Consider the following 13,614-nt stretch of genomic DNA (forward strand, 5'->3'; position numbering starts at 1 on the left):
TCAGGAGGTTGTTAATAAGCTATCAAATATTAAAGCAAGTCAACCTACATCCAAATCTGAAAGAGTGTGTGGCAAGGAAAACCCCCAAGGACCAAGGACTTACTTACAACTAGTCACTATTATCTTACCTAGGACTGAAATAAGCCACTGAGGATACTAGAAACAATTGCTTATAGCAACAAGAAACTGACTATCAGCTATCACTTGTTGAATAACTGGTATGCTTCAGGCATTGTCATATGTGTTCTGCATACATTATATCTGACCTACACGAGAACAGCACTTTAAAAATGAGGCCAGAGAGGTTAAGAAACTTTTCCAGTGTGACCGAGCCAGGATTTACCCTCCAGACTATCAGACTCCAGGGCCTGTGTCTATCCTTTTTTTAGAATCACAACTCTGAAATTTTTTTTAACCACAAACCCTGTCAGAAAAAATTGAGCATTAAAACATATATATAAGTTTACAATGGTATCTATGCTTACTAAGAAGTATATTACATACTTTGTAAATGTATCAAAAATGGAATTTCTAAAGGCTCAGGTAAAGACATAATACACTTTTTTTCTTGCCCCCAGAGTTTTCTTTTGTGCTTCTTATTTGGAGATAGCAGTGTATAGCTCACTACATTTGTTAGCTCTGTCTAGTGTGGTCAAGTTCCTTCACTTTCCTGAGCCTTCATCCATTTGTATAGCAGAAGCATTCCAGCTCTCTAAGCTTTCCACCCTGCTGGGATCTGAGGGGCCCAATTAATAGTACCCTATTTCCCTACACAAATCTGGAGCCTTTTGAGAGCTAGGCAGGCTAAGCAGAGGCCAACAGTGTGCTCACCTGCTGAGCCCACCCAGGCCGGGCAGCACACGAGGACCTGCAGGGACCTGCCCCCAGAGAACAGCACGGAGGAGCAGGCCATGGTGGTGTTTCCTGCGGGAGGGATAAGGAGATCGAGCTACTCTCACCCAGTTCTGCTTCTGAGCTCGACAGTCAGGGAAGTCTTATTTCTCTCACTTGCCCATTCCTCTCCCCAGGGTGTCACAAGAGGGAATGGCAAAGAATGCCACAGTACTGATGTTCTTCCCTGTGCAAACATGCAAATGGGTCAGGAGGTTTCCCCCTACCCCATCCCATACCCTAAAAACAATTTCTGGGTAAAACCTAAGGCCTCTTTGAGGCTCAATGGGCCCTGCTCAGGTAGGTGCTAAGGTACACAGTGTGTAATTCCATGTCCCTGTCCCAGGTGTTTGCCATTAGTGAAGGAGACTGATATACACAAATGATTGGTCTTCCTAACCCCAGGACTGCCCTGCTTCTCTGGACTTGGTGTCTGTATCCCTGTAGTGCTCAGTACGAACTTCTTTTCCAGCCCTCATCACGTTGTGTTTCTGTCTTATTGATTCATCTCTGTCTCATTAGACTGAGCTGCTATAGAGCAGGGTGGTGTCTTGTGCCCTATGCCTGGCACAGATGAGGCACTCAGATGCACTCGCAAAGTAGCGGCCTGAGGGGCGAGGGGCTGGGGCTGCAGTCTCGCTGCCTTAGGTGATCTAGTACTTAAAAACGCAGGCCTCTCCTCCCAGATTCTGTCTAGTTCGATTTCTGCCTCAGTGCAGCCCTCAAATTCCTTCTGGGTGACAGTGAAAAGCACAAGCTGTCAGGCCTCTGATTAGCACCTGACCTTCCTGTTCCCTTGGCTTCTGCCTTCCCAGCCTGCTGGGCCCCACATTTTCTTGATACAACCCTGCGGCCTCCATCTGCGAATGCTTTGCTTTTGTTGATGGTTCCAAAAGGGTTCTCTGCAGGCTGAAATACAAACTGGATTTTGGCAGAACTGTGAGGTGACACATTTCTCTAGTGTTGGGTGAATGTGATACGTGAATGCGGTGGCTCCCTGGACCAGCTGTCCAAGCAGAAGGGAAGCAGCTTTCAGATTCTGGGGAATTCTCCTCCTCCCACTCCCAGCCCTCATCTGTTTAACACAGACTAGGAGGCATCATGGTGGCCCTTCGCTTACAGAAGGGGCTGCTGTGGCTTGTTCTGTCACTCATATTCGGATAATGATTGTGCTTGGCTAGGGGACGGCGTCCAGGTTGTACTGTAAGATGAGGTTATCAGAGCTTACCTGGCTATAAATCAATGGCTCTAATGTTGAGGTTCAGTCTTGTATCTGACACCAGCTGCCTGAGAAATCCTTTTGCAGGGCATTAGCTTAATGGTAGTTGGTACTTGTCAGCTTCAGTGGTGTGGCACCCCAGCCATTAGCTTGTTCCTATGAAAACTGCAACTCAGCATATGGGTTTTTGCCTCCTGACAGTGTCTTGAAGCCCCAGAACTAGGACTGAGCAAGGAGGTAGAGGTTGTTAATGTTTGATGCTTTGGGCCATCTAGGAAGCTTTGTTTACTTACCAAAAGCAAGGTAAAATTAGGAAAGCTCATCACCCAACTGTTAAGCTACCCCACATATCCCTTTTGTCTTGTTTTAAAAATATCTTCTGCATCCTTCACTATTCCATTTCCTGTTTGACGTTATTTGCCACCAGGAAGTTCGAAGTTATATAGCCCAGATCCCTTTGGCTGTTCCTTAAGCCAGTTCCCCCTGGAGATAGATGAGCAGCCACATCTCCCAGAACATCTGTATTAAACCTTTGTCACATAATTAACTGAAAGTAGAAATATCAGAAGTGTCACTGACTACCCCAACGCATCATTTTTAACATGGGATTAAGATGTCTGTTCTTTCACAGCACCGTACTAGCCACTCCTCTCTAGTATCGATTGATTACGCATTTAAGAATCTGACCTGGAAGCTGACCTCTATGTCAGGTGTGGAGCTGGGTGTTGGGAATAAGATGAATAAATCCCTGCTCTTAAGGAGCTCCTAGTCATTCATTCATTCAAAAGAACGCCTGTTGCCATGTTGTCAAGTAGCTTGACTAAGGTGAGCCTTGATGCTCATCTTTGTGTCTGTCTCATCGAGCTTGGTGCCTGGTATTCAGTAAACATTCAGTTAGAATGGATTAAGTTAATATTTAACAAGTCAGAAGGTTGATTGGCAAGTAAAGACCTTACATTTGGAGCTAATACATTTTTAGTGCTTTGGTCTGTTGAGTTCTTTCACCTAAATTGTCCTGTTTTATCGTTATTACAGCCCTGTGAGGTAGGTGTCATCCCATTTTACTGATGAAAACTCTGAGGCTCAGGTAAACTGACTTGCTGTGGTTGTTCACACAGCCAGCAAATAGGACTATGGTTTGAACTGAGTCTTGGCTTTGTGGCCCAGTGCCCTTTCCGTTGATTGGGAGCCACCTAATATCTGGCATAGTAAAGGTTGTTTGGGAGACGTGGAATAGATCCATTTCAGTTGGAGCACAGGTTTTTGGGAGGTGGAACGGAAACTCAGGTCAGGCCAAGTTACTTCCTCACTCTGTCTCTGTCGGTATGCTGTGCAAATGCTCCTCTGTAAAAGGCGTGCTGCTCTTATCTTTAATTGTGTGGGTACCTTTGGGCTTTGGGTTTAGTCCATCTTCATTAAAATCAAACCACTTTATTGCTCAATTTCTTAGTGGCCATTAAATAAGTCATTAGATACATGAGTAATGTGTAGCAGCGGAATGTATTAATAATTGAGTACCCTGAATAGACTTTTGTTTTTGCAGCTTGCCAAGAATATTGGGAATGCAGGCTTTAATGAGATTATGGAGTGTTGCCTGCCCGCTGAGGACTTGGTCAAGCCCAATCCAGGCAGCGACATGTGAGTACATGGGGCTGGCTGGTCTCTCTTTCCGAACAAAGGCTTGTCTTTTACCCGAACCCTGGGAGCAGGAGAATAACAAGGTTTGGGTACATCAATTGTTGCTTGTTTAGGAAATAAATCAGCCTAAGTTGGGTTTTCTTAGTCAATTCAACCTTTTGGGTGACCAAATAGAAATTTGGTGTGATAGTTTTTCTAGGAAAGCAGGTGTGGCAGCGTTTTGCTCACTGCTGGCGTCTGTAACACCCCGGACTTCCTGCCTCTGCTTTCTATCCTCGTTAGTCACTTTCTCATTTTGGTTCTCGCTGCAAAAATTCCAAGCCAAAGAGGGCTGGTTGTCGTAGATACATGCCGGTGTCCTTGCAAGTATGGAGTGTGTTGTTTCCTTCAAAAAAAAAAGTTTTGTATTTGTTTTACTGTTGACACAAAACTTAACTGAGAAGCTTTGTGCCTCATCATGCATCCAGCTGGCCCAGCGAGGCAGAGCTTACAACAGGGAATTTTCTTGCCAATGTTATCAAAGTGCAAGTTGCCCAGATCACACTGGTCTTTGAGAAAGAGATGGACAGGAGACCAACAGGTCAGGGCACTGGGTGTCCTGCCTGCCTTAGACTTCAGCCCTTTGTTGACCTAAAAAGAAACTGAGGCCAAATACATATAGCAAGAGTTTGTTGAGCCAATATGGGAGAACAGCCAGGGAGACATAGATCAGACAGTCCTAATGCAGTGTTTTGAAGAGGGCCTGCAGAACTTAAAACATTTTATAATCACAAGAAGGGGGAAGGGTCAAAGCTGAGAGAGAGAAAGACAGCCTGCCTAATTACTTCCTCAGGTTTCTATTGGTTGTACATGACATATAGATTTGGAATTGTTATTAGGTTACATCCTACATGCAGGGTTCTAGCGTAAGGAGTTGTAAGAATCATCTTAGGTTATTTTATGGCTTTCTGGTGCCATTATGCCTGCTTTTAAGTAAAATGGTCATATGCTAACATTTTTTTAGGGTGGGTGGATGTGATTACTGACTTATCCCGTATCTCCTAAGGCACTGTACTTTAGCTGACCTGATCAGAGCAGATTGTTTTGGTTATCACCAAAAGAATGGCCTGCCTGCCCATGAGAGAGCTTAGGGGTGGTTTCCCTGCTGTGTGTGACATGATGCCAACTGAGGCAGACGGAAGAAAGGAGAGGTCACCGGGCCAGTTAAAAGAGACAGCACCAGCCTTTGAGTGGTGAGGCTGGATCCAAATGTTATGGCAGGAGAGGGAAATGTAAAAAAATATAGGAGGAGAGAAAGTATAAAAATTCATTTACAGAGGTAGCACTTTTCTTGAAAGAAGGCTGAAATAGAATCAATGGCATGGATTCTCCTAAAAGACACTGAGTAGCAGTGTACAATGTCTTCAAGAGTGGTTTTACAAATAGGTGGTAGTGTGTGGGCCCTTTGAAAAAGCAGAGAATTTAGATTTTTGTAACCATTTTGTGGGGCAGGTCTTTGGGAAATTGAGTTTGCTAGACATGTGTTCTTTTGTGTTCTGGTGATATATCTTGATACAGTGAGAGAGCTGACATCCTGGTACCATGTGCATTGTAGGCCCTCTCAGGTATCACATATCCTAGGTGAGCCATTTAGTGGGTGTTGGATTAAAGTTCATTTCTGTTTGAATCCCGTAAAAAAAAGCGTTTGTGTTGTAGCATTTCCTTGAAATTGGATAATGTGTGATTTTAGAGATCAGTCACGAGGCCTACAAAGTTTTTTATCCTCTCTTGATGAAGATTTAAGTTTCAAGTCTGTGTTCTTACCCAGACCTGGAGGGGTGATAGGGACACATATGTATCCCAGTTCTTACCTGAGTCATGGGACCAGGACAGGTTATTTGACCTCTCTGAGCCTCAGCCCCAATTTCCTCAAATGCAAAAAAGGAGACGACACCACCCACCTCACAGAGGCACTGGGAAAATGAGCAAAATGAGGAGGAAAAACATGGTGCACTTAGGTTTGCTGCTTAGTTGGTGTTAGCTACTCTGCCTGCTTTGTTGTATGGGCCACAGAGTCCACATATGTACCCTGCATTGATTCCACACACCCTCTAGAATGAGGGCCCTCTTCTCTAGGTTTCTAGTAGAGAGTTGTCTAGAGGTGATCAAACTTTTCCTGGGATGGAGGATCCTGTTTAGTGGAGGAGATGTCATGGTCCAGTGCGGCCAGTTTAGTTACTGCTGTTTAATTGACACCTGCTCTTTCTGCTTGTTCTTCTCACACTGAAGGCACCAGTCTCCTGAAATGCTGTAACATCGGTCAGTTCTGAATAAAGTATATGATGAATAATTTCTTCCAAGTACCAGATATACCTTATAAGAGTAGAGCATTTGTTCTGGGGCTAGATGATTCTAAAACTGCATGCTACCTAGTTGGAATCCTCCATTATAAATGTTCTCTCCTATCCCCAACCTTGGCACTGTTGAAAAGGAAGTTTACACAACCCCCCAGTTCTTCCCTCCAAAATGAGGGCAGATGACCAGTGTGCTGGCAAATTGCCAGCTTCTTTCATTCCTCTTCAGTTAAAATCAATTGTTTGGTTCTTGGTGCTCCTGTAGCATTTGGCTTTATTTTAAAACACTTCATCCCACTTATATTATACCTAGTTATTTACACATATTTTTCTGATAAATTGCATCTTACTCATTTTTGTGTTTTTCACCACAGTATGTTGCTTGTGGTGGCTCAGTAAATATTTAATGAATCAGCAAGTCAAGTAAATAGCTCTGTGCTTCTTAAATAAGCAAACATTTTACTTCCAGATGAAAAGGAATATACTGTTTCTAGCTTTATCTCAGAGCAACATACCATCTGCAGATACGTCTATTGAAGGGGAAATCAGAGATACCCTCTTCTGGACTGTGGTTCCCTAGATGTATTTTGGGGGTGTTGAGAGGATATTACTGGGTGTGGAAAGGCCAGACTTGTATCTGCTCACAGAGGCCAGAACTCTTTCTCTCTGTGATTTGGGACCGTTATACACATCCTGTCCTTCAGAAGGGTAAGGAAAGCCCTTCTCCTCTGAACACTAAATTTATATTTGGTTATATTAAATTCATTTTCTCCAAGCCTAAGCTTTTAAACAAAAAATTTTTTAAAAGGGAAGGGGATTGCATTGGCAGAGCAAACCTCCTTCACAAAACCAGAGAACGTGTTGTAAATAGATCCGTGCCCACATTTGTGTAGGAACTACCTTCAGACCGAAAGCCCTGGGCAGATGAAAAATACATTTAAAAAAATAAGGAAGTCTAGTTTATCTCTATCCCCTTCCTGCGGGGGATCACAGTAATGAGTATCCCACAGTGACTATTAAAAGTACATAAAACTTGACAACTGTCCGGTCTAATTGCCTGTCACAAGAGGCCCCGTAGGGTTTAAATCATTAGATAAGCTGCCAACATGACACGTCATCAAGCCAGGAGTGGTTGTGGAGCAGGTTGTAGAGCAGTTAGTTCCCCAAGCGTCTTACATTGTGCTCAGAGGCCCGAAGAGGAGAACCTGCCCCCAGGGAGCTTGTCAGCTGCTTGAGGAAACAGAATCTAATCTTGCCTTTGTGGACTTCAGTGCACTTATCTGCAAGGTGGGGGAGATAAAGACTCATTGCACTGTGCTGAGGATCCAGTGGGACTCATGTGGGTGTGACACACACTGAAGTCACTCAGCACCACAGTGGGTGCTGTGCAGGCAGTGGAGTGCAGTGTGGGAAGTTGAGGCACAAGCCTGAACCTAGGTTTGCAGGGTGGGCAAGACAGGGGCCAGAGCCCTCCCCTGGTGTGCTTCAGCCAGGACTTCCATGGTGTTGATGGGAGGAGTGGGCTGACCAAGCAGCAGTGATTGCATCAATGGGCACAGCCCCGGGTGCCAGAGCTGAGAAGAGCTGACAGGTTCCCAACCTTAGCCCCTTTGTTTCGGGCTGACCATTCCAATAATCATAGCTGGCCTTCCTAAAACGCTGTGCTGAAAGCTTCTCTGGTAAATGTTATCTCATGTAATCCTGCCACAGCCCCAAGAGGTAGGTACAATCCTTATTTTACTGGCCAGGAGGTTGAGTTGCTTGCCAAGGTCACACCAATGGAAGTGCTGGAGTTGGTATGAGATCAGGCCCTCTCAGTGCTGACCATCACCCTGTGGACAGTGCAGCCCCTCCTGTTAGTTCAACCTCCCCTGCCTGACCTTCTGAAATTTCAGTGCAGTTCATACCTTTCGGAAAGAGTGGGCAAGAGGAGCCAAGGGATCAAATCCTATCAGGTTATTCTCCCTACATTTCTGACAGATTTATTGACTAAAATATTGTCGGTAGAATTTTTTTTTTTCTGGCATTTTTTTTTTAAGCAGCTTTATTGAATTCACATGCCATACAGTTTACCCATTTTAAGTGTACAATTCAGTGGCTTTTAGTATATTCACAGAGTTGTGCATCCATACCACAATTGATTTTTGAAGATTTTTATCACCCTAAAAAGAAACTCCATACCCGTTAATCACCTGCTCAATCCCTCTGCACACCCCAGCCCTAGGCAACCACTAATCTATTTTCTGTCTCTATAGATTTGCCTATTCTGGACATTTCGTATAAATAGAATCACACAATATGTGATCTTTTGTGACTGGCTTCTTTCACCCAGCACAGTGTTTTCAAGATTAATCCTTGTTGTAGCGTGTCAGAATCTCATTCCTTTTTTATTGCCAACTAATACTCCATTGTATGGACATACCACATTTTATTTATTCTGTTACCAGCTGATGAATATTCAGGTTGTTTTTTGACATTTCTGACTTGTTTGATGTAGGTAACTTAGCATTGCTGGTGTTTGTTAAGATCCTAAGAGCAGTTGGGATTATTCAATGCTTAGAGACCTTTTGACTGGTAAGCTGCTGTTTCTCCTGTTCCCCTTCTTTTAAGTTCATCAGCACTTTCCAAGGTCCTAGGACCTACTGTGTGCTCCACAGCCATGTTAACTTATGTACTTCTCACAGTTCTACTAAGAACTATTGTGTGCATTTTCACTTGAGGCCTGAAGAGATGAGATAGTTGTTCAAGCTGAAACTGTCAGTATGTGCTGGGAGTGGGACTTGAACCCAGGCTTCTTGAACTCCTCTGGCTTTGCTGCCCCTCTGGGCTCCTTGGATAGGGTGGAGTCTGAGCACAGTGCCATTTAAAGGCCAGAAAATAGAACACAAAGAAGACCAACAGTTCACTTTGGTTCTTCTGACAGTTAGTGACTGCCTTTTATACCCAGCATGGTGCCTTCAAAAGAGAGGACACGGTCTGTGTGTCCCTGAGGGGCTTGTGGGCCTGTGGGGGAGATAGGCAGGCAAACGACTGGGGAGAGAGGGTTAGAGCAGAGGCCAGGCCAGGGTGGCTGGGAGGGCAGAGGAAGGGTGGCCGGTCCACCTGGAGTAGATGGCCCATGAGTGGCTGTGGAGAGAACGTGGATTCAGGAGAGAAGGTACCACAAACATGCCAGGTAGAGGGCACCGGCATGATGAGGGGGGAGCACAGACCTTCAGGAGGGAGGAGGGAGACAGGCAGAGGCCGGCAGGCTGAGAACGTGAGGGAGTTGTCCACCTGGCCACCATCCCTTCTATCTGGGTGAGGCCCAGGACAGCTTCTTGAAGGTGTCTGGGTCGCAGTGAGCACTGGCGCTCCAGGAGCCACATGGCGCCACGCCTGCGTTGCATCTTGCTGTTGTGCTGCTCGCCAGGAGGGCGGGGCAGGGTTTTTAAAGTGGTTATGGATGATCGGATGCTGGATGACTGAACGGAGGCCCTTTGTGATGCACAAGGCAATTATGTCTGGTTTCAGGAATGCAAGAAAGGACTACATCACGGCCAAGTACATCGAGAGGAGATATTCAAGGAAAAAGCATGCAGATAATGCAGCAAAGCTTCACAGCCTTTGCGAGGCCGTCAAGACTAGAGATATTTTTGGATTACTCCAAGCTTATGCTGATGGTGTGGATCTCACTGAAAAAATCCCGCTGGCCAATGGACATGTAAGAGTGTGGGTTGCTACTTTTAAAAGAAAAAGGAAAGAATGGCAGGGCAGTGTAATAAGAAATGCTGACTGAGCTTTGTAGTTCTGTGAAAGAAGACAGCACTGAGTTCTGTAGGAAGAAACTGGTGGTTTATTTTTTTTTTTAATTGACAAATAATTGCATATATATTTATGGCGTACGGTGGGCTGTTTTGATATATATTAATGTGTGGGATGACTAAAGGTAATTAACATATCCATCACCTCTCTTCTTTTAGCAATTTTGAAATACGCATTATTACAAATATCAACTGTAGTCACTATGCTGTGCAATAGATATCCAGAACTTATTCCTCCTGTCTCACTGAAACTTTGTACCCAGCCAGTGCTTTACTCTTAAAGCAAAAATGTAGTGCCAGCTCTGGAGAGAACCCAGCCCTGGGACAGAGAGGAAGGCATCTTAGCAGCCCGGGCAGCCTCATGGGCTTCAAACCTCTGCTGGGAGCCTGGTCGCAGCCGATCCTCGGCATTGGCTTCCTGAAGTCACACTGATGAGGAGGAGGAGAGTTCTAGGGGGATGGTTCCCTGCAACCTGCACCCCACCATGCGCAGGGAGTGAAGTAGGGGAGACATCTCCCATTTGCTGAGGGAACTCTCTTGAGCAGGTTCACAGGAAACTACCAGCGCCAAAGGGGTTAGCATGTCTCCTGGTTCTCTTCCACAAACACCCTGTGGACGTATACTTCGGTCCCTGGAACCTCCTGACCTCAGGACTGGGCTCGCCCCTCATCAGCAGAGCTGCTCTGTGGAGCCATCGTGTTGGAAGCCCAGACACCACAGGGATCTAGCCACGTCCTCTCAGGCTAGCACCAGGGTGGGTGGGGATGCTTAGGGCAACAGCATCTTTCTCCTGGTGACAGACGTGCTCCTGGATGTGGGTCCATGCACACTCAGACTATGGGGTGGCCTCATTCTCTCCTTTAGAGAGAACTCAGGCCAGGCAGTGCAGGGCGAAGCATGCTCAACCCTGAGCTGTGCCGCAATCAGAAGGGCAGGGGAGGCAGGTGGGAGGTGCCTCATTCTGCCCCATGTCTCTGTTCTCCGGATATTTCCTTCCCCTCCAGTTCTCTCACCCACCCATATCTCTGAAACATCCTCTTTCACCTCTTCTCTCCCCCCTGCCACGCTTACCTGCTGAAGAGGCAATGGTGGTCATGTATCTCCCTGTATGAAGTAAAGTGAGCTGAAGAGAGTATGGGTCTTAGCATTCATAGCCTTATCTGTAAGTACAGAATGAAAAACTTCAACCCTGCTTAGAAAACATACATCTCTAATTACTCAGGGAGCAGGTAAAGGGATTGGAGTTCAGGAGGCCTGGGAGAACCTTCCTGGGTTCTTTGAACAAGACTTCTGCTTGCAGGCAACACCTTGTGTTGTTGATGCAGGAACGGGGGCAATCAATCTAGAGGACTTTGAAATGAAACTGCAGAATTTCTCATTTATTTCCCATGGAGGAAGGAGGAATAGAATCTATCTAAATTGCATGTTCCCGAGGGCAGAAAGTTTGCTATGGAGATTATAAGGGCACAGTATATCTTAGAGATAAGTTTTTTGATTAAAAGGATGAAAGTCTTTTGGAAGAGATATACATGATTTCATTTGTGTTGGACACATTGAATGCTACCATTAGAATTCTGGAATGTCTTTGTCACTAAATTATTTTTATTTCATAAAAAGAAGTTTTCACAAAAAGATAACATTACTGGTGTTAACATAGGTAACTATAGGTTTACTATTATTGATTTTTAAGTGAGTTACATAAATATTTTTAAATTTATATTTGTTTGGTTTTCAGGAGCCAGATGAAACGGCCCTCCATCTTGCAGTCAGATCTGTGGATCGGACTTCTCTTCACATTGTAGACTTTTTAGTTCAGAACAGGTAGGTGTTCTGAAATTAAGGGAGGTGTTTGCTTTTGTTCCTTGGAATTTCCAAGGCAGGAATCAGATGCTACCTCATTGCTTCAGTTGTGTTGCCAAGAGAATCTTCCCAGGTCTAAACATGAATTATGGGACAGAAAAAGTGCTGCCAGATGTGGGTGTTCCATGGAAATCCTAAAAAAAAAAAAAGCCCCAGAATGTGAGAATAGAAAACCTTTGTAGTATCTACAAGATCCAACTTCTAGTGTCTGGGACTGAGAGAGAGACCAAGTAGACACAGCTGCTGAATCTGAGCCCTGGAAAGCAGACTGTGTGTCTGGGACCTGTGACCACCATTTGTGTGTATTAGTCTGTTCCTGTTGCTTATAACAATACCTGAAACTGGGTGATTTATAAAGAAATGAAATTTATTTCTTATACTTTGGAGGCTGAGAAGGTCATAGTCAATGGGGTGCATTTGGTGAGGGCCTTCTGCTGGGTGGGAACTCTCTACAGGGTCCCACAGTGACCAGGGCATCACATGACAAGAAATGGCATAAGCAAGAAAGTTAATCTTCTCACTTGCTCTCTTTATAAAGCCATCAGAATTGCACCCTTGATAACTCATGAGTGGATCATTCCATTCATGTGGGCACAGAACTCATGATCCAATCACCTCAGAGGTCCCACCTTTCAAATACCGTAATTGTATTTCCCACTCTCTTTATACTGTTACAGTGAAGATCAAATTTCCAACATATGAACTTTTGGGGGACATATCTGACTCAGAGTGTAACCAGAACAATGGGTTACGGGCATTTTGTTTGGTTTGAGAAGTTGTTCTTAAGCTTTGAGTAGAAATGGCCTTTAGGGATGTGCACGTGCAGTTTGACATGGGCACAGGAGTCCCTGTTGTTTGGTGTATACTGTTTCACTTGTGTGTGTTACCTCCTGGCAGCTGAAGGCCAGTCTCCAAGTCCCTTCAATGTGTGTTTTGACTCCCTGATCATGGTTTAGGGTATATATGTGTCCGAGGGGGAGGTGCTAGTTGAAAGCCACTGAAATTGCTCCAAATGAAATGGAAAATTCTACAATGCAAAAGCAATGTAATAGTTTTCATTTTATATCCTCTGTGTTTCCCTATCATTCCTGGATGGTGGAGTGAAGAAATGTCTAGAAGTAGAGGGGCTTTGGGTGGGTCATCCCCAAGACCTACATCCCCTTCCTAAGGAGCCCGAGTTCACTGGACTCCTGGTGGAAGGTGAATAGCTGAATGATGCCTCTCCCTCATTGTAAATTCTCTGGGGGCGGAAGGAAAATTCTAGATCCTTTTCTTCCAGAATGGAAGGACAGCAGTAGAGGAGAGATCAGAAAACAAGGCTTTTTTACATTGAAAATGTTGCTGATTTCCTCCTGATGGGAGTAGTGGGTTCCACCACCTGAGGTCACTTCTCTGTCCCCACCTGTCTGTCCAGGGGCGCAGAGCCCCACTGTCCATCCACACTTGCAGGGCTGCCTCCCTCTGGGGGGTTGAATGGCTTGTTCCATGTCTGGGGAGCATGGGCACCCTTTTTTAGATAGCCTGGCCTTGTTTTACATTGGAAGAACTCTTGAAAATCTTCTCAAGAATCCCCCTTAGCCTGCTTTCAGAAGGCAGTCCCAGGGCGAACAGGCTCAGGAGCCTTGGGACTCTGGACTTCAGGAAAGTCCCCTTCCTGGTGGGAGTATCAAATAATAAGATGGAAAAAAGCTCATGGACAGGATGGTGAGTCATGCAGACTTCCTGAGGCCCAGCAGGACACAGCAGCCCCTTGGCACTGTCCCCTACCCCCAGCCCCTGCTCAGCAGAACACAGATGCCTGCTCCCTTTTTGGCCTCCTCTTTTGTCACTGTGTTATTTCTCTGATTGCGTGTACCAAGGCCTCCTCAT

At 45.2% G+C, this 13,614-nt stretch overlaps 1 protein-coding gene across 3 annotated transcripts in view; it reads left to right on the forward strand.

Moving 5' to 3' along the window:
* ASAP2 (ArfGAP with SH3 domain, ankyrin repeat and PH domain 2) overlaps positions 1-13,614 on the forward strand; it is a 172,026-nt gene that overhangs the window by 138,672 nt on the left and 19,740 nt on the right. For all 3 annotated transcript variants that reach the window (XM_063078131.1, XM_063078133.1, XM_063078132.1), the window contains 3 exons: positions 3,654-3,748; positions 9,595-9,784; positions 11,621-11,706. In XM_063078131.1, coding sequence (XP_062934201.1) covers positions 3,654-3,748; positions 9,595-9,784; positions 11,621-11,706 — 371 coding nt within the window. The remainder of the gene's footprint in view (positions 1-3,653; positions 3,749-9,594; positions 9,785-11,620; positions 11,707-13,614) is intronic.

Source organism: Cynocephalus volans, chromosome 14 (assembly GCF_027409185.1).
Source record: "Cynocephalus volans isolate mCynVol1 chromosome 14, mCynVol1.pri, whole genome shotgun sequence".
Lineage (NCBI taxonomy): Eukaryota > Metazoa > Chordata > Mammalia > Dermoptera > Cynocephalidae > Cynocephalus > Cynocephalus volans.